The sequence below is a fragment of the Panulirus ornatus genome, chromosome 24 (genome assembly GCF_036320965.1).
Source record: "Panulirus ornatus isolate Po-2019 chromosome 24, ASM3632096v1, whole genome shotgun sequence".
In the NCBI taxonomy this organism is placed as follows: Eukaryota; Metazoa; Arthropoda; class Malacostraca; order Decapoda; family Palinuridae; genus Panulirus; species Panulirus ornatus.
In genome coordinates, this window is record NC_092247.1 from 6,870,042 (window position 1) to 6,896,662 (window position 26,621).

At 36.7% G+C, this 26,621-nt stretch overlaps 2 protein-coding genes across 4 annotated transcripts in view; one reads left to right on the forward strand and one right to left on the reverse strand.

Moving 5' to 3' along the window:
- Window positions 1-1,463: 1,463 nt before the first annotated feature.
- Window positions 1,464-5,525, forward strand: LOC139757056 (uncharacterized). Of its 2 annotated transcripts, none has more exons than XM_071677086.1 (4): window positions 1,464-1,625; window positions 2,491-2,622; window positions 2,858-3,081; window positions 4,301-4,791. In XM_071677086.1, the coding sequence occupies exons 1-4, from the start codon at window positions 1,611-1,613 to the stop codon at window positions 4,341-4,343; spliced, it is 414 nt and encodes a 137-aa protein (XP_071533187.1). In that variant the 5' UTR covers window positions 1,464-1,610; the 3' UTR covers window positions 4,344-4,791. The 2 variants fall into 2 exon arrangements, with proteins under 2 accessions (XP_071533187.1, XP_071533186.1); XM_071677085.1 differs by lacking the exon at window positions 4,301-4,791 and adding an exon at window positions 4,810-5,525 and having other exon boundaries at window positions 1,467-1,625.
- A 1,258-nt stretch (window positions 5,526-6,783) lies between these two features.
- SamDC (S-adenosylmethionine decarboxylase) overlaps window positions 6,784-26,621 on the reverse strand; it is a 51,656-nt gene continuing 31,818 nt past the window's right edge. The window contains exons 4-10 of one of the 2 annotated variants that reach the window (XM_071677082.1): window positions 23,685-23,787; window positions 22,511-22,631; window positions 22,049-22,169; window positions 19,990-20,088; window positions 17,168-17,185; window positions 15,691-15,846; window positions 6,784-13,818 (exon numbers count right to left, since the gene is read on the reverse strand). In XM_071677082.1, the coding sequence (XP_071533183.1) occupies window positions 13,678-13,818; window positions 15,691-15,846; window positions 17,168-17,185; window positions 19,990-20,088; window positions 22,049-22,169; window positions 22,511-22,631; window positions 23,685-23,787 (759 nt within the window). In that variant the 3' untranslated portion in view covers window positions 6,784-13,677. The remainder of the gene's footprint in view (window positions 13,819-15,690; window positions 15,847-17,167; window positions 17,186-19,989; window positions 20,089-22,048; window positions 22,170-22,510; window positions 22,632-23,684; window positions 23,788-26,621) is intronic. The other variant, XM_071677083.1, reaches the window with a different exon arrangement.

Sequence of the window (26,621 nt, forward strand, 5' to 3'; positions counted from 1 at the left end):
ACACAATCATCATAGAAAATGAAAACAAAAAAACTCATTATAGAAAATAGTACTATATTTATGAGTAGATATAATATAAATCTTATTTCGTTTTTGTTGAGCGGTCTTAACTCAGATGAATACTATGTAAGTCGTGAAAAAGTACTGATATTATGAAAGAAAAGAGATATGATTAATCAAAAAGAGCTTGAAATATAAAAAAATCAAATCACGGTCATAGTACATCATTACTCTCATTTACAAAGACTCGAGCCAGAGTGTTCTGCATGCAGAGGTGCTCCTAATTATGTAACAGGCTACTCTAAACCGATCACCTTTATGTCATGTTTCTCGAATATCATATGGGAGGAAGATACCTGGTGGTTTACACTATTCCCTGAGCCAATTCGCGTTGGCTCATCTGCACAACGACACCTGGGATTCCCAGGTGGCTAGAAACCTACAGGAGAGATACAGATCTACCCATCGCCTGTAACGTAGAAGCCAAATGACGAACTTGTTTGGCAAGAGTTTATCCCCCGAGGAAAGAAACGTGAGTGCTTTAATGGTGACAACAAGGTCACCTGCAGTAGAAGACGCTTCATCTGATGGCCGAAGGATCACTTTGCCATAAGGCAAACGAAAGATGCTGGAATTATACTATATCTTATTCCTGCAACCGTGTAGCATGCCTGTATATCACAAGTAACATCACTGCAAATAAGGTGGTGTGCATCGCATTGTTTCCTGGTGCATGGCAGGCTGAAAGTGTCCAAGGAAGGCAAAGGATCGTGCCCCGTCGTTCTACAGGACATTCAGCAACAGGTAAATGTCTATACAGCTCCTCCCCGGAAGACATTGAGGTGTCTCCCACAGTGGCATCAAACCTAAGGACCTTCAGGACGGAATACTGCGTAAGCAGCAGGGATGGTCGTTTCGACAGGGTGTCCCGTAGAATCTCTCAATATACTGCATTTTTGTGCTGTTTCCTGAACCTGGTCCTTTGGTGGAGATTCATAGTGAAACCAACCTGATTACTCCTCAAAATGATCAGTGCGTTACCTTAACACGTTCAAGGTTTAAAGTTTAAACAGCAAAGAAAAAAATCAAGACAAAAAACACAAATAAAAAGATAAGGGATGTGTAGATAATCCATGACATTTGTGGATGTAACAGGGAATATAGTGAAATTATCGTATCAAACCACTGACGCATACGTTGTCTAAGCATCATATATGAAAAGTTCTTGCATAAAGTAGTCAGAAATCCCAATGCAGCACCTCTAAAAAAAAGAAAGAGGAAGTTAGATATGATAGTCACCCATACAGCCGTGCTTTTCAAGTAATCTCAGACTTTTATCATTTTCTATCATCGTTATTTCAGATTGTAACTGCACGCCATGAGATGACGCTACTTATGTGACTGTTATACCTTTAAATAACGTCTTTGCATTCAAGTCACACCTCCTAATGTATTTCCCTTATCCCGAGAGTTGAAGTCACTGTACTTGGCTGTGAATATTCTGTCACTGAGGAAGGGTAACTTGTCTGCAAATCAACAGTGGCTTCTATTTGGTGCAGGACTATTTCCTTAAAGTTACATATTTGTGAACTTGTGATATAGTTGACAAGATGTATTTTGTCTATGTAAGTACTGTGCGTAGTTGGTGCACACGTAGATTTCTGCTTTAAGTAAAATGACATGATAATCGAATAATAAAGACGGGGAAGGGGCAAGTCGGGAGACTGGTCATGGGGCTCCGGAATTTGTATCATATTGAGATACTTTCATCGCAGATTCATGTGGAAAAAAAATTGAAATTGTAGAGGGATGATTAGGGGAAATGTGGCCCCCCTAGAAATAAAAGTTGGTATAGGGTAGATGTCAAGTTTCTCAAGCAGGGCGTGAGGCGACGAACGTGTAGTAACAATATATCCAGAGACAGATGGTATGCCTCTAACTTTTATATCCTATGGAAACTGCTATCATGAACTTACGTGATATGTGTAACCTATCCTCACAAAATCAACTCTATGTGAAGCCCCTCTTCATGAAGGTGCATCGTCTGTGCAGCCTTCTATCGAGTTGTACCTCTTCTCTGTAGCGCCTGCCTTCATTAATTTGCTTACTGTGGATACTACTTTGAAGAAATTGACTTGTCTATGGGGTTTATGATGTAGCCTCACGAGATACAAAGCCAGTGGGACGTCTGAACTGGTCACCCGTCAGTGATCGTGCCATCAATGGTTATCTTAAATAGATATTAGAGGAAAGAGTTCTCTTGTTAGAGGCCTAAACAGAATTGCTTAATAGTTTCACATATATAGACTGTTCATATGACTACAAGCGTATATTAAGTATTTCTATATATTAAGCTGCAAACTCTATCTTAGCCTATATATAAATGGTATGCTTCAAGAAAGTCGTTTGGTAATTATACAATTAATTGTCTTGTTACACTGAACATAACCATGAAAGTATTTCTTTAACACACCTCATTGCCATTCATAGGTATGTTGTTTTATGCTTTGTGTGACGTGTACCAAGCCTAGCTACGATGAATTTCTTTTACTGAAAAGAAATGCAGGAGGAGACAAAGAAACTGAGGGCAAGAATATGTTGGGAGCTGATATGGATGTGACGGTAAGCAATCAACATCTTAAATTTATAAGGAAAAAATGTTTGGCCTTTTTTCAGGGTGAACTTTCAAATCTCTAAGTTATAGCCCAAAATTACTTTAATCAAAAATCTAATTTGGTGTCATGTATGTGTACAGTTACTCGCCTCCTGATCTTTCAAGTTTTTCATCCCTGTAAGTTCAGCTTATCCTCATACATTTTAAATTGGTTCAGTAACATTAAAAGCCGATATTTCACAGCCTCCAGACTTTACAATGACCACTGGACTCTACCCCGGAAATGATGAGATGACTACACCACCACCGACATACGACCAAACTACTTTTGATTATCACCAAGAGAAACTGCCCGAAGTACAGGGCCTTGGACTGGAGGAGTATTTTGTAGATTTTGCAAGAACCGAATTGTCTTCATTCCTTGAGGTCATCCCAAAATCGTCCTCTAGATTTCTACTGTCAGAAAGGTAGTGTAATTTTCAAATTTCTTTTGATCTGCAATTAACATAGGTGCTTAGTAAAAATGAGATATTTTTAGCATTGACTGCTAAGAACAAGTATGGAAAGGGAGATTAGGAAACTTTAATGCATATATCCGTCGTTATTTACTGGAAGAAAAGACTGGAACAAAGTCCTAATCTTTCAAAGTGTATGGTGTCTTTACTGCTATGGGGCTGAGTGGTGCTTAATTTTGATCATTTCTATATGAAAAATCTGCTATACAGAGACTATTAAAAATCTGAGATACACTGTGGTGCATGGGGTTTAAAGTTGTAAGGGTTTTAGATACAGACATAATAGAGACCAAGATAGCATATGGTTATTACAAGTGAAGACCTAAGGTGGTGGGAGATGGCTAATGTGCTGTTGCTGTGCAAGATATAATGTGTACATAATGAGAGAACTGTATAACAATATGGGTGTATCCAGATATTTACAGCTATGCAAACAAGATTTGTCATTTGTTTAGGTCAGCATATGTTTATCATAAATATACAATTATATGAAAATGCACACCTCGGTGCATAGAATCATAACTTAGAGACAAAGGCAAGACTTACAGTCTCATGGATGGATTCATACTCCTTGATTACTACAATGGCATCTTCATGAGCACCTTGGTGAATGTGGAGAAAAGTGAGGCTGGTCAGGTGTTAAGTAGTCATTTGGCTACATGGAAACTTCTTCAGGCAGTGAAGAGTGCTGAAGAAGTGTTCAAGAGTTGCCATAGAGACTAGCCCAATAAGCATGTGAAGCACAACATGGATGTTTTGGCACAGTCCATTTTTGGCAGCAATAGCATCAGGTAGCAAAGAGGGCATCTTGGAACATGTATACATAAGGTGCCTCGATATTCCTAGTTATGTCTGCAGATTTGGGTGATGAAAGAGTCCTGTATTATCCTTTGAAACTGTGCCAGACATCAGTTTATCACTTTTGTCTAGGTTATACTGTGAACACAGGTGGGATAGGAGCCAGCAGTCAGTGGTAAAGTTGTGCTGAAATGGTAATGTAAGGCAAATACAGAGTTGCCGATAGTCCTTGCAGTCGCATGCAAGTGTGTTTGAGAGCAGGGTTTATCGTTGTTTGGTATTGGGAGCTTTAGGAGATGCATCAACACAGTGTTCTCTCATATGCTGTGGTCCACATGCAGCTGTGGAAGGTGTCATTCCCTCATTTTTTCAGAGAAAAAACTAGTGTCTTAGTTGTGATACATAGACGAGGTTAAGTTTTTAGCCAGGAACGCATTACATATTGGCATCAAGAACTTCAGATGATTGCTATCAATGTACGAAAGGAGAGAAATTATTACACATCATGGCTGTATTTCTTCCTACTGAGATGATGTTCAGCGTCTATGGTGGTAGGAAACGCACTATGACTCTGTCACTCTCACTTTGATGGTCCCTCCTGAAACTGGCTTGTTTCAAACCTTGCTTTCTCACCCATTATAATAACCAGCACTGTATTCACAAAATTATATGTACTTTTCCTTATAAGGATATGAGCTATTAATGACCTTCACTAATGTGGCATATGGTTTTGAATGATCCATCTGTGAATGAGTTTGAAACTTTTTTTTTCTGTACAAATATCTAATGCCTCAAATGTGGGTGAGTGCCATTTGCTGGAATAATTCAATGTTTTGATTGTTACATCTGTGAAGTACAATTGAGTATTCAGTTTAATTTCAGTGACCCATGCAAGATGTGCAACCAAAAGTATTTCCCATGTAAGGAATTCTGCCTTGAGCTGCTGACAAGAAGTAAAGATTGTATCCTAAACTCCTTCATCTGCATTGTTATTTGCTGGCAGGAAATCATAAACTGTTGCATCATCAGCAGACACACCAAAGCTCAACTTGAATCTATAAAGTAGTAAAATGCCATTAATTTCATTTTTAATTCTTTTTACCCTTTCAAACTTTGTCACTTAGCAAAACTTGGAAATAGGCAAAATTTCAGAAACCATGGCCAAACACTTTATTGTAAGCCAGATTTTGCATGATGTTTTGGAAGTAAATCTGAGTAGGAAAAGGTATTGTTAATCCCACTCAGTTTCCATACTCAATTTACAAATTACTCTGTGAATTTCTGCATGTGCCCATAATGAAAAGGAAAAACTGTAATTATTGTAATTACAACACTTTATTTGTGGATTAATTGACTTGCCCTACCTTTAGATTTCATTGGAAATTTTGTTTTGAGACCAACTAAAGTAGTCATTGAACAGCTTGTACCAGTTTTTGTGTTGTTCCTGTGATTTTTGGGATGATTTATTCTTCAAGGCTACTGCTTTTGAAATGCATTTTCCTTATTTTCTGTATTCTCTTATTTGGAATTATCATTTTGACATTGTTAAAGAGTAAAGTAAATATTGTGCTTTTTAAATAAAAATATTCCTGTCACCAGTTTTACCTTGATTAATGTTACCACCATCTTGAAGTTACGGTAGTTCTATTGGAGTTGTTGCCACATTGACCTGCATCTGTTTAACCTTCTTCACCATTTTGAGAAGCCAAGCTCTTAGTACTTTTTTATAATTTTACCATGAAATTCATCCACAGTGCCTAACAAAAAAATTGTTGGGAAACCTCGTCTTCCAATGAAACACAATCTAAAACTCATTCACAGTAGGACTGTCATTCAAGTACCATACACCATAAATTTGTTCAACCTTTTTTTCATACTTGCTAACCACTTCCTGCATTACTGAGGTAGTTCAGGAACAGACAAAGTAAAGCCTTAATCACTCACATCCATCATCTTGCTGTCACGTTTACTGTTATAAATTATATTCCGATGATTTGACGTTTTCCTTTTTTTTTGTCAAAATATTTTCAATCTGTTGCCTAAGAATGCAACCTCAGTTCATAATATTGTTTTGATTGTCACATATTCCAGAAACAGCAATGTCATTGATTAAGGACATCAGTTTTATCAATTTGACACATGCCTTCCTTGTTCTCATTTCACATACTTCATTTCTTGTATTGTCTTCTATGCATCAGTTAACATTTTCTGCATTTATTAGGAAGAAAACTTTCAATTTCTTCCATTAGCATTTCAAAAAGAGTGTCTTTGACTTTTATTATTCTAATTAAAGTATAGTTTTTTGTTTGAGGAAGAAAAATAAGTGGAAGTACTCATCACATAATTTTGTACACTTGTTTGTTTCTAAACTCAAAGGTATGGCTTTCCAACTGAATTCCAGAACTGGAGAAATATCGCATTTATCAATTTATTTTTTTCTTTATCCATTGATGGTAATCTGCACTGCATATTGAAAACCCTCAAAATTCTAGACTATCCAAAGAAGTCTATTATTCAAGAAAAATGTCCTAAAAAGGCAACCATTACCCCTTATTGAAACATTCTGAATGATATTGAAGCAAATACACATCAATTTTGTGAAGATGAGATAGTTAATATACAAACACAACTCTTATCTGGGTGCCATCATCTTGTTGGCTGCACTGTTAGTAGCTAAAATAGTGACATTTACATAAGTCCAACACAAAGTTGGTAGTCAACCATCGTGCATCACTAGAATGAGGTCACTTATCACATTTACATTCGTTATTTTCCACCACTTTCAACTTTCCTTGTTTCATAATCCAGCCTATTATTCTTAAATTTCAGTTCTCAGGGACAAAATAATAGCTGAAAAACAGATTCCTAATAAGGATTTTATTTCAAACAACCATCAAAGAGGTCATCTTTGCCTGGGAAAAATTCTGACAAATAGGAATATCACACCTAAACAATTCAATAGATCATAAAAGAAAATGTTTAATATTTTCTTCAAATTTTAATATACATTTAAATCATAATAATCAGACAATTCTAATATACATTTGAATCATAATCAGACAATTCTAATATACATTTAAATCATAATAACCAAAATATACCTTTAAATCATAATAATCAAACACAAAAATGAGGAGCTAATTCTGTAAATTGAATATCACTTACACCTTCATGTATAACTCACCCAAACATAAAAATTTCAAAACAATGTTAAAAGTGAATCTAAAAATTCAGAAATCATATATAAAGGACTAATATGTATGTAGAGGACAATCAAACTTCTCTTTTAAATTCTCAGTAAGTTCAGAAAGTAATTAGAACATAACTATTTCTTCTGTAAAACAAATGTCATGTACATATATGTATGTATGTATAGTTTGGATAAGTGAACCTTCACCAATTCGATTTTCATCTGAAATGGTCTAATATAAAGAGTGCATTTAGTACTTCAGCAAACTTTGAGGAAGTGACTGACAAAGAAACATACAAAGTTAAGAGATGCCTTAATATTTCTATTTTCTTTTCCCCCTCTAGGGGACCTCTAGGAGTTTGAAGTCTTGGCTAATCTGACAACTGCTTCACCCTATTATGTTGAAATAGCAAGATTCACTCTGTGTGTGTGTTTATCTAAAATTACTCCAGGACCAATTTCTAGCAAGGATTCACTCCGTGTGTGTGTGTGTTTATCTAAAATTACTCCAGGACCAATTTCTAAGAAAGAATCCTGGTGTTACCCAGGACCTCTTTCCACAGGCTCCTGCCACCCAAGGCTGCACTACTTCCAGTAGTAGGGAAATGTGAACTCCTGTGAAGTATGGCTTAAACATATGAGAGAAAAGTGAGGAAAGGTTGACAAGGAAGGTATATGTGTCAGAAGTGGAGGGGACAAAAAGGGAGAGACCAAACTGGATATGGAAAGACAGTGTGGAAAAGATTTTGAGTGCTTGGAGATTGAACATGAAGCAGGGGGTAAGGCATGCATAGGATAAAATGAATTGTAGCAATGTGGTATACAACATGCCATCAATGGACTGACCCAGGGTAAATCATGCAGTCAGAGGAAAATAGAGAAAGGCATTGAATGCCTGGTCATGGATTATGGGCTGTGGTTTCTGTGTATTATACATTACTAAGTGGATTTTGGCAAATGAGGCCATTTCTTAGTCTGTTCCCGGCACTACCTCACTAAGACAGGAAACAGCCAACAACCAGTTAGGTACAATAGCAGTGCTACCCACTTGGGTATCAGAAGAGTCAGTGATATCTGCTTAGTGAGCCAGCACTTTAGTGGTTGTCAAGTAGCACTCCTCTGACCCAGGGAGCTGTCTTTTCTTTCCTCCTCACTAACATGTGGACTACTGTCATTCTGTCCACAAACATACAATCTCTCCTTATCATATGTAACACATGACAACACTTAACTCACTCAGCTGATTCTTCATACCTCTAGATTTCCCTGCAATGAGCACTATGTGCTACTCCTGCCTTTCGGCAAAATGGTAGGAGCAGTAGATAGAGGTAGTAGGTACGAAGATTTAGGCAGGAGCATTAGGTAGTAACATTAAGTAGAAGTAATAGGTTGCAGCATTAGATACAAGTATTCATTAGAAATATTAGGTAGGAGCCTCTGCAAACACTGTGCAAGACTTGCCCTCTGTCAGTGGCCTGTTAAGGGTGAAGCAAAAAATGCTAAAGTGGCACTGGAGTTCTTAAGTTATGGAGACAGATACTATGGCCACCCCCTTTGAGGGAGTTGCAATGGTGACTAAAAGGGGTGGGAGAGAGGGGCTGGAAATCCTCCATTCTGGTATTTACTTTTCCAAAAGAAGGAACAGAGGAGGGGGCCAAGTGAGGATTTCCCCTCGTAGGCTCAGTCCTCTGTTCTTAGCGTTACCTCGCTAATGCAGGAAATGGTGAATAAATAAGAAAAATTTATTTTATATTTATATCATTGTACATAATCGGTTTCCCATGCCAGCAAGGTAGCACTAGGAAACAGATGAAGAAATGGCCCATCCACTCACGTAAACATATATATACATAAATGCCCACATACGCACATGTACATACATATACATATCAACATATACATAGATATAAATACACATATGCAGACATTACATACATACATATGTACATATTCATACTTTCTTGCCTTCATGCATTCCTGTTGTTAACCCGCCCCACAGGAAAACACATCACTATCCATTGCTTCAGCAAGAAAGTGCCAGGAATAGACAAAAAAGGCCACATTCACTCACACACAGTTTCCAGCTGTCATGCATAATGCACCAAAACCACAGATGTTTCCATGGTTTACCTCAGACATTTCACATGCCTAGGTTCAGTCCATTGACAACAAGTCAACTCTGGTACACCACATTGTTCCAATGCGCTCTATTCCTTTTATGCCTCTCAACCTCCTGTATGTTCAGGAACCAATCGCTCAAAATATTTTCAACTCCATCCTTCAACCTCCAATTTGGTCTCCTGCTTCTCCATATTCCCTCCACCTGACACAACACATCCTCTTTGTCAATCTTTTCTCACTCATTCTCTCCATATGTCCAAACCATTTCAACACATCCTCTTCTGCCCTCTCAACCACACTCATTTTATTTCCACACATCTCTCATACCCTTTCCTTACTTACTCGATCAAACCACGCCACACCCCATATTGTCCTCAAACATTTCATTTCCAACACTTCTCCTTCCTCCGTACCGCCCTATCTACAGCCCATGCCTTGCAACCATAAAACATTGTTGGAACTACTATTCTTTCAAACATACCCATTTATGCTCTCCGAGATAATGTTCTCTCCTCCCATACATTCTTCATACATGTGCGAGAAGTCAGCTTCAATGTGCCTACATCATAGTTTGTGGACAAAGAGAAGTACAGCCTCACTGAGGACCCTCCTAGCCCAAAGGTGCCTTCCTTACCTTGTTCACATGTGAAGTACAGCCCTGAAGCTGAAGAAGCCCCAAAAAAGGGTTCTGGGGTCTTTACATGTCAGCTCAAGTATTCCCATGGTAACCATCTTCAAAAAGTTCCTGTATATATATCATATATCTGCCAATGTTTTTGAACAAAATCTTAGTAGTTTTGGAATTTGAGCTCTCAAAATTAGGATGTACCTCCTAAAACCATGAAAACAATAACAGGGATTTTGAATATGATATTAAAGGAAGTATCTTTGTTTCTAAGGATACAAGGAGACTGAAATCAAGGGTGATGTATTGGGTTGCTGGGTATATGCTACATTTAATAGTGGTACAGTACAGCTTTAAATGCTTAGGATCACATCACCTAAGGGTAAAAAAATTACCGGGTGTTAATGGGTATGGATGTTTAAAGTCCTGTAGTGTTATTCTGTGTTTCAGTGTTGTATGGATGTAAACCTTGCCTGATCTTCATACAATGCATTTCACCAGTCCTCAGATACCTTGCCATGAGCCACACAAATGTTTAATAGCTGACAAACCAATCAACAACAGTTGCTAAATCTTCAGTAACCCAACTGCAATCCCATCCACTCCTGCCACATTTCATCTGAAGGAAGGCATTCATCGCCACCTCATTTAACTAAACCATTCCCCATGACTCTCACTTCATATATCATCATTTCCCAAACACACCAACTGTCTTCTTGTGGTTTAACACTGTCAGCAATCCTTTAAAATATGCATTTTACTTCTTTTAAGCCTCTACCTTTAACCACTTCCCCACCTGGCATCATCAGCATTCCCCCATTTCTTCTTTCGGTCTCCTTAAACAAATTCATCTCCTTACAAAAAAATTTATTTGTTTTTGAAATTTGTTAACCTAAACCTATATCTCAATTACCGTTTTTAAGCTATTATATCTTTTTTTTTCCTGCTACTTTCTCTTGTACAATACTCCTAATCTCTCATTCCTTCCTCATCTTATAGCAATTCCTCTTCCACTACTCATAATCCTGTCTTATAAGTTCAATTCCCACCTTCCATGTACTATACTCACTTGTAAGCACTACTTCCCTGAAATACTTCCATTTCTCTCCCACTCCCACAGCTCCAATTACTATCATCCTCTGCCAATCTAAACTGAATCTCTCTTGGTTCCTCTTCTAAAACCATCATAAACTTTCATACTTGCCTCCACCATAAAAATAGCGAGAGATCTCACTCACTGCCCCTTTCAACACATTTATATTGAACAATCTCACCTATACACAACTGTCAACTAGCTATAACTACAAAAAAAAAAAAAACAACCTTATCCCAACCAACCCATGTGCAAAGATGTTTTTTCAAACCATTATCATTACTCTTTTGGCACTCACTTTGACAAGCATTTTCCTTTTTCCACATAAACCAGGAACCCTATGCCCCCTAGTTATATCCTCAATTGCCAAATTACTCACCCTTTTGTTCATATTCCTTTGCAATGAGATTTGATCAACTGTATCAAAACTGCCAAAACACTTGCTAATCTCCTAAAAAGCACTCCTTTCTATCTTCACTCCTCCAACTCTGAGGTGATAATGAACAGACAATCAACCTACTTTTGTAGTGCACACTTTTTTCTTTTTTTCTTTCGTACTATTCGCCATTTCCCACGTCAGCGAGGTAGTGTTAAGAACATAAAAGTCTAATTCATCCTTAGCTCATTAGCTTAAAATAAAAAAATCTACAAATATGCCATGTTTCGCTCACTGTAAATTACAGCTTAAAGTTTTGGTTACTTAAGGTTACTGTGAAGCTGTAAAGTACACAACTGTAACTAAGTAAACAAATAAATGTAGAACTGAATCTATCAGCATACAGCCTTTGGATATCTCTTGAAAAAAATAAAGCATCTTTAAACCTTTAAGTAAAATATGACAACTGATACACATTTTTACAAAGCCACAGTCGGAAAGTCTAGAAAAATATTATTTGCAAGATTTCAAAATTGGTTCAAGAGATAAATCTTTTAATCTGCCATGAAATAAAATTTCAAGTGGAAAAGAGAACTAATCTCTAATTTTGAGAGCTCGCTCCTCCATAACCATAACGACTTTATAATCAACTTTTGGCACAGCTTCATAATATCCTGAAAAACCTTCCTAAAAATATCAGGCAAATCAGAAAGGGTATCCAAGGGACAAGTCATTGAGTTGACAGAGAATCACACACACACACACACACACACATCATACAGGTCTTTTGGCTACAAATACCAATAATCTGAATAGTATTTTTAGGAGCAATGAACCTTGATCGTTGTCAATTCTTGTGGGGCAAAAGATGACTACAGGGTAAAAACATTGTTAGTGGGTCCAGAAGCATACAGGTTGCAAAGTAGGGGGACATTACACCTTGAAAATAGGCATGTGGCAAGAGACTTGGAAACTTCAGATAAATATTCCCACAAAATAAGGTTCCATTTCCTATATTCTGAAAATATCTAAAATCTGCATTAACATTTGTGCAACTATATGACTTTTAATCATATTAAAGAGCATTTATCTTCCATTAACTACTTATATTCTTTCCAATTATCAGCATATCACTTGAAAAACCAAGACCATTACATAAGTCTTTTTCTTTACCAATATATTATCTATAAATGAAACTAACCTAAGTTTCTGCAAATACAGAGGAAACAAGAATGAAAAATATACTTTTTGACTGAGTGTTGAAAATAGGAAATGTTACGCTTATTAGGCACCGATGGGAACTTTTAATATCTTCATTTCAATGCAGTGCAAGAAATGAGCCTGGGAATGTTCATCATTAACCACAATGATGCCAGAAGTGGGAGCAACAATGTCTGCTGATAATGAATGATGTCAGAATTGAATGTCTTTGCTCACCAACATTCAGCTATGCAAGAATTGGGACCGAGAATGTCTGCCAACAACCTCAGTGATGCCAGAACTGAAAATGTACACTAACAAGTCTGATTTTCCCCTTCTATGATGCCAACATGCTACCCCACCATTCTACCTTCACTGGGCTCCTGCCTTTATCTGGCTGTAAGAAGACTGACTTACAGCCTTGGTAATGTCATCAGAGCCAGGCCTTGCAATAAGAACCTGGTCATATCCACATACTCATAGCATTTCATCCCACATACGGATGTGTATGCACTGTATCAGAGGATGTGGAACCAACGGACTATTGCCGTGCAAGAGGGGAGGACCATCCTGAGTGGATGGGAGTGGCCAATTCTGCCACAAGTGTGGTTATATGCTGATCATGAAGACTGCTGCAAAGGGCTAACTCAGGAGTACGCATCCCGCCACCAAAGGAAGATTCTTCTTAGGTGGCAGGATGAACTTGGTTCAAAAATTAAACGTGAAATGGCATCACAGTCCACACAATTATGGAAATAAATCCAAATTGTGGCAGAAACTTTCCTGGTAATGTTGACAACTGGCAAATTCCTATATGTGGTAATATTGTAAGCAAGATTTTCCTTGGAACAGTCAGCTGACTTTTGCACTAATGCTAGTCTACCTACAGCAGGGATAATTATCCCAAGAAAGATAAAATGAAGGAAATATTGGAGCAGTTGGCATCCCCTTGACAACATGTAAAGTTGGCACTGATACTGTGCATTTTTCCTTCCTTCTGAGCACCTCAACTCTTTCATATTCTGACATGGCATTCCAGTGCAATGGTCACCTCCAAGAGAGAGGTGTTCAGCGGGGCATCCTGTTCCTGAATTTGTATTTGATATCAAGGGGGTCTCAATCTGCTCACACTGGTGGACGATTCCCTAACTTGGGAACCTGTTGTAAAGGGCATAAGTCAAGTCATACCCCTGGAGGCGGCAGATCTGAATATCATCAACATCATAATCAGAATACTGAGGCACGCTGCAGTTGTCATCTTCTATGCCAATGTTTGCACCATTCTCCTGTCAAAGTGAAAAAGTATAAGCATCTCAAAATCACAGTATGTTTGAAAGATTTGGTAAATAAAAACCAAAAGTCACATTCTTGTAATTTGCTTGGTTAACATGTTACTCTGTACCTTATTTATTTAAACATATATACATTCTTCTTCAGATAAAGTTTATTTGTATGTAAAACAGATCAGCTATGAAAAACTTGTTTAGAAAAAATTAATTCTGTTGTTATATATGTTCCTTAAAGGAAGATAAGCACAGGATATGTAGTTTGAATTAGGTAAATCAAAGCAGATCTATTGGAGTAGAGGAGGTGAAACATGAAAAACAAGATATAACCTGACAACTGGAAAGATGAAAAAATTGCTGGAAGAGGGTTTAGAGCCAAAGGATTGGAAGAGAGCAAAAATTCTGCCTATCTTTAAAAAAAAAAACTTATGCAACAGACCATTATTTCTAATAAGTGTGGTCCGTAAAATGACAGAAAAGATAATCAAAAGGAAAAGGCACCAATGTAATATTCCACAATCAATCCACAAAAATATCAAAGGTCAATCATTAAAGAACAAATAATAACACAGAAGTTTTCAAAGGGAACAATCTCTCAAAGGTGAAAGGTGAATATGTTACCCCAACACTAATAACATAGAATGGGGAAGAGATCATGGAAACAGTGAGATTCTTGGAAAAGATACGAGTAAACTATTGAAGGATCCTGATCCAAACGTAATCAAGTATTCAGAAATACATGAGCCAACCACTTCAGTTACTGCTTCCATAATCAAAGGAAAGGGACTGTAGTCAGAGGAATGAGGGAGACCACATATCTCATTGAAGTTCATGATAGGAGACGTGGAAAATGCACTGATGAATTGGAAAAGAAGATAAAAAATGTTTGATTACTTCCCATGATGATCTACATAAGAGTAAGCATGGGTTCAAAGGAAACAGGTCTTCCATAATAAATCTTTTGGATCGAAGAGGAAAACAAAGTGGGTAGACCTTATGTTCTCCAGTTGGGTGATGGAGGTAAGTAGCTATGGATTTGAATACACCACAATAGAAAAAGAAGCAGAAACACAGTTAAAAACCTTCAAGGTGATTAACAAATTTAACTGTAGAAACTGGTCAGCTTTTAAAAATATAAATATTGAACAATTACATGGAATATAAAAAACTAACCAAGATGTGTTGGACAATATGGAAAGATATTTTTCTCCAGTGTTGAATGAATAGAAATAAATTATGCTAAGAAACATCGAATAGAGCGTGTTAATTTTTTGTTTACACACTTATCATAGATGGTGTGAGGGTAAGACTTTTCTTAACATAATGTGCAAATATGCAAATACTAAATATACACACACTGGAAGCACTTTGCAAAGGAGGCAAACTGCATTCTGCCATCTACAGAAGAGCTTTAGATATAAGAAATAAAGAAATGTTCAGGAAAATTTTTATGATGTGTCTAGCACAAGTTACAGAGTGCCTACTTGGTCTCCAAAATTGGAAAAACACATAATGATCTCAAAAAAGATTCAACACAAGGCCTAAAAATGATACTGAAATTAAAGTTAAGAGACTGGAAATTAATTTCCTGATGTCTCTGCTCAAGAATGATCTACAGGAGACATTATAACCTTTAATCAGTACCTAGTACTGATCATGTGCACAAAAACTTATTCTTTGAAACCTGATAAATGGAGGATGGAACAACTCTTATAGTATTATAAAAATACATGCCATGAACAAACTAAATAAATACTGTTAATAATGAGGAAAGTAAAAGTTTCACAAAGAAATATGAAGTTGTGAGATATAGCACTCTGAAAAATGTTAATTTCATTTTCTAGGTATGACTGACACAGTAACCAAACATACCACACTGGTGAAGAATGTCAAGACAAATTGCTTGGGCCCAAAAGTAGAAACAACACGAGCGATAAGATCCTTGTAAGACTTCTGAGGTGTGTTGGTCTCAAATGATACATAAGAAAACTCTGGTTCAGGAGTAATATGAATGGTCATGTATCCTCCCTGGAAGAGAAATATTCTAGATATTAACCAAACCATATAATAAAATGTTTGTTCACCACACAAAAGTTTTTAATTCTATAAGAAACAATGCAACAATGAGTATCCTATAACACTAGCCATTTATCCAAGTATGGAAACATCAGCAAGACAAAAAGGAATGAAAAAATTTATATGGCAACTCAGTTCATGTGGAAAGGTCCATACCAACATCATCAATGATTTCTAAAAATCTGTCAACTTCTTCAGTAACATTTATGCTTAAATGAAATGTGAATTAAAGAAAAGTACACAAGAATTCCTTGGAACACTTGGGTTGCCTACACTACAGTGTAGTTATTAGAGGTGAAATAAGAATGGATAGAAATCATGTTTGAAAATGTGAAATCCTATTTGTACCAACTGAAAAGTTTGAAAAAGGAAAAAAAGAAATAAGGCGTGTGTACATCATCCAGAGAGAAGGGTGTTGATATCTTAACAATATAAAAGAAGAGGTCATATAAGCAAACCAACTAAGGAGAAAGGTGGTGATATTTTAACAGTATAAAGAGAAGCCATACAAGTACGTGATCCAAAGAGAAAGATGTTGACATTTTAACAATATGTAAGAGAAACCATATACATACACCATCCTGAGAGAAAGGTGTTGATATTCATTAATATAAAAAAAAGAGGATATACTTCCACCATCCACAAGCAAGGGTGTTGATATTTTAACAATATAAAAGAAAGGCTATATATATACACTATTCAGAAAGGTGTTGATTATCTAACAATGAAAAAGAGAGACCATATACGTACATCATCCATACAGAAAGGTTGATGTTTCAACAGTATAAAAGAAAGAACACATATGTAAACTATCCATATGTAAACTATCTATTTTTATAATAGAAAAGAGGGGCCATATATGTACATTATCCAGAGGGAAAGTTGTTGATATTTTAACAATATTAAAGAAAGGCCATATATATATATACACTATCCAGAGGGATAGGTGCTGATATTTTAACAATGTATTTTGTCAAAATCTGTTTTTTGAAAAGTTATTTTTACTAGTGTACATCAACCCTGTTATCCTACAGAAGACCCAATCATATGTAATATAATGAAACATAAAACAACAGGAAAAAAAATTATGTTGGTGACCAAAACACAGGACAAGCAAAAATCAACCATGCATCATTTTACCCAGTTACTATATGTTCTTAAAAAAAAAGTAATAATATCACCTCTCACCTAAATTCAACTTAAGATAGTCGGAATAGCGTGCAAAATAGAAAGCTACATGGCTATCAAGAAAATTCCCCTTAAGAATACTTACATAACCCTTCCTGTAGCCCTGTAGAATAGAAAACACATCTAGTTAGCATACATAATAAAATATCTGTCCTACTTATACAAATATTCTGACGGATGTTCGGCATATACGGAATGTCAACACTGGATCTGAAATGCAATTTTTTACGATTCACTACTGAGTTAGTATAGTATGCTGTAATTAAGCTTATGCACACACATGAAACTTCAAACACAAAACCTCCCACCTGTATGAAAACATACATACATTCATGCATTAATACATGCATATTACGGCCAAACACACAGGGAAACAACACAAAAGAACAGCAAGGAAAGATGTCAAAAAGCATATCTTTACAGTAATGGGGTGATGAGTAAATGGAACAAGCTAAATGAAGAGAAGATGAAAGCTTAACAGCATTAAAGAAATAAAAATAAATTCTAAGACTTAACAAAGTTAAGAGACAAGGACTCATCAGTTTAAAATTCCATTCCCATACACAAACATGAGTTCTGATACAAGATGCAAACAGAGACACACAAAGGAAAAACCGGTACTGATTACATTCAGTATAAAGCTAACTACCCAAGAGGTATAAAAGCAGGATAAGAAACTTAAAAGCAATGAGAAATCTAGAAGGGTATTCATTAGGCATAACAGATGCTTGGAAGAAAGACAGAAGTAAAGAATACAGTAACAGATGAGAAAATGGGAGATAGCAAAAGAGGCTAGAGGGAACAGCCTCACCAGTACCACCGAGAGGTCAGGAAACTCTAGTGATGGAAATGTTACATTGGAAATATAAATATATGCAGATGGAATAGCAGTAAATGGTAAAAAACCTGGAGTTCAAGGATTGAAATGAGGAAAATGAGCCAAATATTGTTGGCATTGTAGAGACAAATAATTATTAAAGAGGAAGAATCTAACAATCTGTCTGAACAGATATGACAGAAAAAGAAGTTAAGAGAAGACAAAAGACTGGGACTGGCCCTCTTTATAAGAGACAGCCTTAATTTCAGGAAAAATTGAAAGATAATCCATTCAAACTACATAATGGAAAGAGTAATTTTAGAACTGCTTAGTGGGGTATATAATTCAAAACCCTAGAAAAATCTTAATGAACATAACAGACATACAATGACAACTATGAAGGAATAATTAAATGATTAAAACAAAGATATATGTTCTGCTTAGAGATGCTCAAGTTCTATCAATATGGGAAAGTTGCTTCTAGTGCCAAGCACCATGTGCCAAGTGCTACTTCTCCCACACCTAAAGCAAAAAAATAAAGAATTATAGCTGAAGAGTATTTCTCTTGCAATTTGTAAAATCTTGTTCCAACACACAGAGGCTGACAAAAATTATTTCAGTTAAGTTCATAATACTTATTCTTGTTTATTTACATGGTAACTCTAACAGTAAGCATACACACTTTGATGGAGTAACTTTTAATCAAAGCACGTGTTTCCTGAGGGACTTCTTTTTCACTGTTAAGGTGTAAAACAGAAAGAAAAATTAAAGTGAAAGTAATTCAAGCTAATGCACTTTTCAAAATGTACTACCTACAAAAATGGCTTAAGGTACATGGAATTTGAAAAAAATTGGTTACGTACTTACATTACATACAGTTCAGCGTTGAGAAGCCACAAAAGAGTGAGGAAGAAACAAGTACACTACCAAGAATGACAACAAACTGCAGTTAGCTCAAATCATGACAGGAAATTCTAAATAGTCAATTCATGGGATAAGCAGTGAATCACACATAGTCAATTGATGACTGTAGTGTTTTAAGGGTTAATCTGTGTTTGGACAGGGTTATGTGAGAGGTAAAAGAGAGAAATATTGCAGTAAGGGGTATGTCTACAGTATCCTGGAGGTGAGGGATCATGAGATGTGAATACATTGCTATTTGCTGATGACACTGCTCTGGTGGCATACTTCTGAGAAAAACTCCAAAAGCTGTTAACAGAGTTTAGGCAAAAGGTGAATGATGAAAGTTAAAAGTAAGTGTAAACTAAAAAGTGCAATGTAATGAGATGCAGCAAAATGGTAACAAAGAATGATTTGAGCATAAGTTTGTTTGGGAAGGTCCTAGAAAACGTGAGGCACTTTAGATACCTGAGAATCAACATGACACCATATGGAACCATGGGGACTGAAATGAGTCACAGCATGGAAGAGGGGGCTAACATCCTTGGGGCATTATGGAGTCTGTGGAAGGAGAGGCCTGTGTCTGTAAAGGCAAAGAAGAGTATGTGATGGTAGAGTAAATGAAACAGTGAAATATGGATGTGAGCCATGAGCCTTGAACACAAAACAAATGAAGAGGGTGAATGTGTTGAAAATTAAATGCCTGAGGACCATTTACGATATAAAGCATGTTGTTCATATAAGAAATGACAGTATAAGAGAGAGGTGTGGTAATATATGCAGTGAATGAAAGGGCTACTTGGAGTGTACTGAAATGGTTCAGAAGTAAGGAGAGGATGAGCAAAGACAGACTGAAAAAGATCTATGCATCAGAAGGTGAAGGGACAAGCAGGAGGGGATTATTGAGAAGTGGATGGTATGATGGAGTGAAGGATACCTTGAAAGATTACAGGAACTATTCTTTAACTACTCAATAAGAATGAAGAATAAAAAAGCGAAATCCATTCCTATCTTTAAAAATGGTAACTGATAAGCAACTTTAAATCAAAACCCAATAATGTTAGCAAAAGCAAGGTATAAAGTCCCAGAAAAGTTATTAAGTCAACACTCATAAGAGTACAAATACATTATTTTTAATTCATTCAAGGTACACAAGAATTCTGTGTACTACTACAAAAATTAGTACTTACTGGCACACTGCGCATTAATCCATTCATGGAATACCCACAAGGTTCAAATTGGAAGTCATCAATCATCATGTCTGGAATCAGCCTGTCAATGCCAGATTTCTGTAAGTGGTAAGAATCATCACGATCAATATCCCCATTACGTATTACCACTAATTTTGTTGACACAAGTATAAACACTGTTGAATCAAAAGACATAATCCTTTAATTTTCTTTGATTTCTGGTACCATATCTGGTCACTTTCACCATGCATATCAAAGCAATCTTTATTCTCTCTGTTACATCCTAAATATTTTCTAATACAACTGGGACATTTATCATTTCTGCCACTCCAAACAGCTCCTACATTTTTTCTAAACCATGGAGTAGGTTGTGGGGCTTGGCTGTGGATGGTAGGCTGTAGTTTTAGTACACTATTAATGACAGAGATTAGATATGTGTAAATGAGGCCATTGTTTATTTCTTCCTTATGCTACCTTACTAAAACAAGAATGAGATTTATGTATAAAACAGAAATCAAAACTTAATACACCAATTAATTTTCATTACAAGAAATGTCATGAGAAGTCTTAAAGGCCCTTAATTTTTCTCTCACTTACTCTGTACATCCTTTACAAAATACTCACAACTCCTTCACAAAGAAAATATCCATTTATCTGCTTACTCCCTGCACCCTTGGCTTACATATTTCCATGATCTACAGTGAGCCTCCAAATTTTGAAAAAAGGGACCAAATTCCCTTTCCCTTTTGCAATATCACCAAACTATCCCTTAAAAAATTGATCTGTGCCCTGTACAACACAAGGAATAAAAAGGGGGACCCTCTTTTAAGCATAAATGTCAATAATTCAGATTTTACTAATTTCTAATGATGAAATATATGAGTTTTTAGTAAAATGTAAATTACATATAAGTGAAAATCTTCCTGACACTTTTGGGTTAATCAAATACTTTGTCACAAATGAGTTGAAGTTCACTTACCATAATTTTTTCTAAACTTATACGGACAAAAATAATATTTTGCTTTAACAACCTCCATATCTAACCAGATTTAAGTACTTAAACAAAATACAACAGAAACATACTAATAACATATACAAATATTTGAAAAAACTTGATTATGGACTGTTTAAACATAAGAAAAAAATTTGATCACAAGAATACATCACAGTTATTTATTTTTATTTATTTTGCTTTGTCACTGTCTCCCGCGTTTGCGAGGTAGTGCAAGGAAACAGACGAAAGAAATGGCCCAACCCACCCCCATACACAATGTATATACATACACGTCCACACACGCAAATATATATACCTATACATCTCAATGTACACATATATATACACACACAGACACATACATATATACCCATGCACACAATTCACACTGTCTGCCTTTATTCATTCCCATCGCCACCTCGCCACACATGGAATACCATCCCCCTCCCCCCTCATGTGTGCGAGGTAGCACTAGGAAAAGACAACAAAGGCCCCATTCGTTCACACTCAGTCTCTAGCTGTCATGCAATAATGCCCGAAACCACAGCTCCCTTTCCACATCCAGGCCCCACACAACTTTCCATGGTTTACATCACAGTATCAATATGAAAAGTTATTGACTTATACATTTTTCCCTCTACCAAGAAATATCCATTCCCTGTGTCCACCCATCTAAAATTCCCTAAGAGAAATCCTGTTTTCTCCTTTACCATTCTGTTTCCGTTCCAAATAATATTCTAGGTATGCAATGCTTAAAATATGTATCACATTTCAGTAATAACCCCTAAAATCAATCTTAAAACCATCACTATAAACTAAATTTCAAACCTTACGAATCATGAGCCTTGTAGTGTTACTGGACTCTGCCTTTATGAGGTTAAATTATGAGTAAGAAATCATCCTCTGTGAGCCTGCATCATCATCACTGGAAAGTACATTCTCATGAAGGACCTTCTCACTTTTAAGGGGTCCATTACTTCCCTACTCCTGAAGAGGCCCCATAAAAGGAGTCTTGGGGTTGTATGATAATAATATGAACCTTATAAGGTTTCCTACATATCTGACCTTTGTGGCTTCAGCACCAGTTGAACATACATCCTTGTAGAACCACTTCATCTTATCAGGGTCCAAATCCATCATCAGAATCTCCAATGTCTGGTCAGGTTCACGGTGTGTCTTTCCAACCCTGTTAAAAAGTTTATCAAATTACCAATCTGTATGGTTACCTCTTGTGGAAAAGCATGATATATATTTTACATTAACAGTGGCATAAAAATACTTTAATCAACTTTCAAACAAATACAGATCAAACCAATGCCAAAAGGTACAACAATCTATTACAGAAAAAACAATAAATTCCCAAGCTTGACGAAAAAATTTAACAAAGTGAGGATGGAAATAGAAAGCACTTACTGCCACCTAAAGTGCTTGCAAGAGGCTATGATATCATGTACAGTGGAACAATAAGATTGCCCCAATAGGTTTAAGTTAGATATAATTATTTCATCCAACTTGATTACATCCTACCGGCTATGAGGGAGATTATGGCGAGCTGCATTGGGACGATATCTTGGACGGCCAGGTGATACAGTGTACAAGTACCAACAGTCAGCACGGTTTACACTTCCCATACAGTATGCACGACCACCTATGGCAACAAGAAACAAAAGATATTTTAATTCTGAAATTTCTTCATTAATTTTGACTTTTCTAATAAGGTAATGAACTCGAGAGATAATTTACAATGCAAAAAAATATGAAGTTATCAGTAATGCAAAAAGTAAATGTCTATTATCCACTTAAAACTCTTCAAAATGCACCATTTCAGTACAGTTCTTCTATTTCTGCTATTTTTTCACTATGTGCTGTTAATTTCAGATATCTGGATGAGGGCTGCAACCTCACTTAAAAGTAACTGATTTTGCAAACATACATAAAACCATCCCTTTCATTCTGTTATAAAAAGACCAGTAGTCAGACTGTTATGTTGCTCCTCCTTTAAGTGTTGTAAGCCTCCAGAGTCCATGTTGCTTAATTACCCTACATACTTTCTAAGAATGTGGGCCTTGTATCCTCTCACACTGTCTTTTTTTTTATAAAATTTGACGAGTTATACTCTCTACCAAATCATCTTAAACAGAGTATATCTAATCTTAATTCCTTGAGGATTATATGTTACACAAAGTGGGGGTTCTTAAATTGAGTATACACTACTTACATTATAGGTATGTCAGACTATCTTTTACTTACATTAGAGGCAAGTCAGACTATCTTTTACTTACATTAGAGGTAAGTCAGACTATCTTCTTGTCAGAATCAAATTAGGCTATAATGTCAAGCCCAACTTCACAGACTGGGAAGGGAATAGCTCAATCAATTTTACTGGGGTAGACATGCTACCATGTGAAGCTTAAAATCATTCTACATAATCAAATGAGAGAAGACTGAATGGTAATGTAATGCAAAGAAAACACCGCTAAGAGGCTAATAGAAATAAAAGCAGAAATGAAAAGGAAAAATAAATCCTTGTATGAACCCATTCCTTTCCCATTTACCCCTGTCAACTATCATAGTCTGGTCTAAGTGATACCTAATTTTACATCACCAGCCACTAAATGGAAAGATTTACAAGTACAAAGTCTACTTTGATATTCACCTCCATATTCAATTTTCTGAAACGAAAATTTTTGTCCATCCTTACCAGGAAATATCTGGTCCAATATTGAAGCTTCTTCATCAAAAGTGCGATGAGGAGATACTTGCAGTTCAGGTCGCTTGAAATTCTTGCGTGAATAGTAGAGATCCTGTTGGAAGGACAACCGCAATTAAACACTGAAAAACATAGTGATGTCAACAACAATGGGGGTGTTGAATTCCAACCCAGAATAGGCCATGAACTCTGTTTCATGAGTACAATTATCTTCATGACACTTTGGGGCATGAAACAGGGTACAGTGACCACTCTGTACTGGCTCCCCCACAAAGCTGTGACATCGGCAAACTAGCGCTATCACACAGGCCTGGAGATACATTAGAATACCTTGTTATACAATCTGAGATGGAACTCTTCAAGGAAAGTATCCTAACGGCAAATTCTTACTCAATATGACAGATGAATAGTAAAATTTTTATTAAATACAGGTTATGAGACATGTGAAGGACCAGTGAGCATTGATTTTTGTATCTTCTAATTATGAAAAATAGGGAGATGAAAAGAACCAGCAATAATTCCTCCAAGCGTGTGCAGCCCGCCAGAAAGCTTTACATCCAGCATGATGCACGGTGCGCCGAGCATTGCCTGCACTTCTGCCAGATTTCAGCCCCGGGAGCCTGGTGCCCCCCCCAGGGGAGCGTGGGACCATGCCTCACGCTGTGCTGAACTTTTATGGCTCAATATGGCCAGCCACAATTGTCACCCCTGGGGGTCAGGCTGCAGTAGGACTGCCACTTACCCATCCCAACCTAAAACAAGAAATTTAATGGTTGCTTGTAAAGTCTCTTTTCAGCCAAGAGATTTTAAAGCACAGCACACTATTTAGTAGGATTGTAAAACTTGAAAAGTAACAGAAATAAAAGTCAAACAAATCATATCTTAACTACAAAGTAATCAAACATGGATGCAAGTTTCTTGGTATTATCATAAAATCACTAATTCTGGATTATATTTAATCTTCATAAAAAACACACCTATAAGGGCTTCTGGCAACTCTGAGGCTTATTGTGAAAAAAGGAAAACTTTCATTACATATTTTTTTCCTATTTGTTCGATGATTACAGTTTTGCAAGGTAGCACCAGAAACAGAACAAACAGAGCACTGGCCTCTTTCCTCATCTGCTTTCTAGGTGCCATATCCATTCCCAGCCATGCAAAACATATCCACACCCAGGTACACCCAGTATCTCAAACACTGCACTTCCTCCAACTTTTCTCCAGTTCAACTTACATTTTGGCAAACTAGTTTCTCTTCCCTCTTAAACATCATAACCTTATTTTCATTCACATCACCTCTCAGTTTTCTTCTTTCACACACTCTCTAGAATTCAAATACCAGCTTCTACAGTTAAATCTGCTACCAGAGCAGTGTCATTTGCGAACAACAAGTGGCTCACCTCCCAACCACCAACAAATTTCACACCTGCCACTCTTTCAAAGACCCTCACATTTATCTCCCTCACTGTCCCATCCACAAACAACTACAGTGGTATCACACACCCTTGCCACAGACCCACTTTCATCTAAAATTACTCACCCTCCTCTCTTCATATTCACACAAGTGACTTACTCTCTTAACAGAAACTCTTCACTACTTCTAACAGCTTTCCTCCCACACTGAATGTTCATTATACCTTCCAAGGGACATCTCTATTGATCATATCCTATGCTTTCTCCAGATCCATAAATGCTACATACAAATCCTTCTGTTTCTATAAGTATTTCTAATACACAATCTGCATAGTTATCATCTACCACTTTTGATGCCACAATGTGAGCCAGCACTTCAGTGGCTGTCATGTTGCACTCCTATGACCTAGGTAGCTGACTTTTCTTTCTGCCTCACCAATACATGGACTATTGGCATGCTATCCACAAACATACAATCTCTCTTTGTCATGCTGTGGTGAGTGCTATGCCCTGGCCCTGCATTTCACAAAATGGTAGGAGCAATAGACAGAAGTAGATAGGAGAATTAGGAAGGAGCATTAACTAGAAATATTAGGAAGAAGTAGGCAGGAATATTGGGTGGGAGCATTGGGTAGAAGTAATGGGTTGGAACATTAGGCAGGAATTTGGTAGACACATTAGGTTGATGTAGACAGTGGGAACATTTAGGTAAGGTCCTCAGGAAACACTGCACTAAAGCTGCCCTCTGTCAGAGGCCTGTTAAGGCTGAGGCACTAAAGGATATGAAGTGGAACTGGAGTTCACTGTATGAGACTTTTACTGAGGCCATCCCCTTGAGGAAGCTCTTGACAGGAAGGGATATCAGAGATTTGGATGGATAGACTTTATTGCTGATTGCCAACAAATACCAAGTTGCATCTCTTACCAGTAGCTCATGCTGTTCATCCATGAACTAAATACTATACAAATACACCTTCAAATCTTTTCTAACAAGTTTACTGCTGAGTCCTCTTGTTTCTCCTTCTTTGGGTCTCCCAAAGAAATGCTGACTTTCAACAATATCACTTTGATTTGGACAACTGAAGATAATAAGCAAGTCTACCTTTATACTTCTGTCTTTCATGGTAGGTATATTCATAGCCTCTAACTTCTCCCTGTAACACAATTTCCCTATTCTGAATAGTATATTTTGTTGATGTCCTCTGAACCTTCTCTATGTGACTGACTATTTGTGTCAAAGACAGAAACTTTATACTCATGGGACCCTAATAGGTTGGATGGGTGTAAATGATTACCTATCTGTAAAGTACTGTGTAAGTGTGTTTCTATACGAAACTGTAGGAAAAATTCTAAACATAGTAAATTCTGAAGGTAAAATTATCAAATACAGTATCTTAACAAAAGTATCTCCAAGGTCCACTCATCTAAACAAGGAAAAAAGTCATATTACTCAGTCTACCAATTTTGACTATCAGCATATGAATAAAAGTCAAAGAAAAACAATGGCAAGTGCTT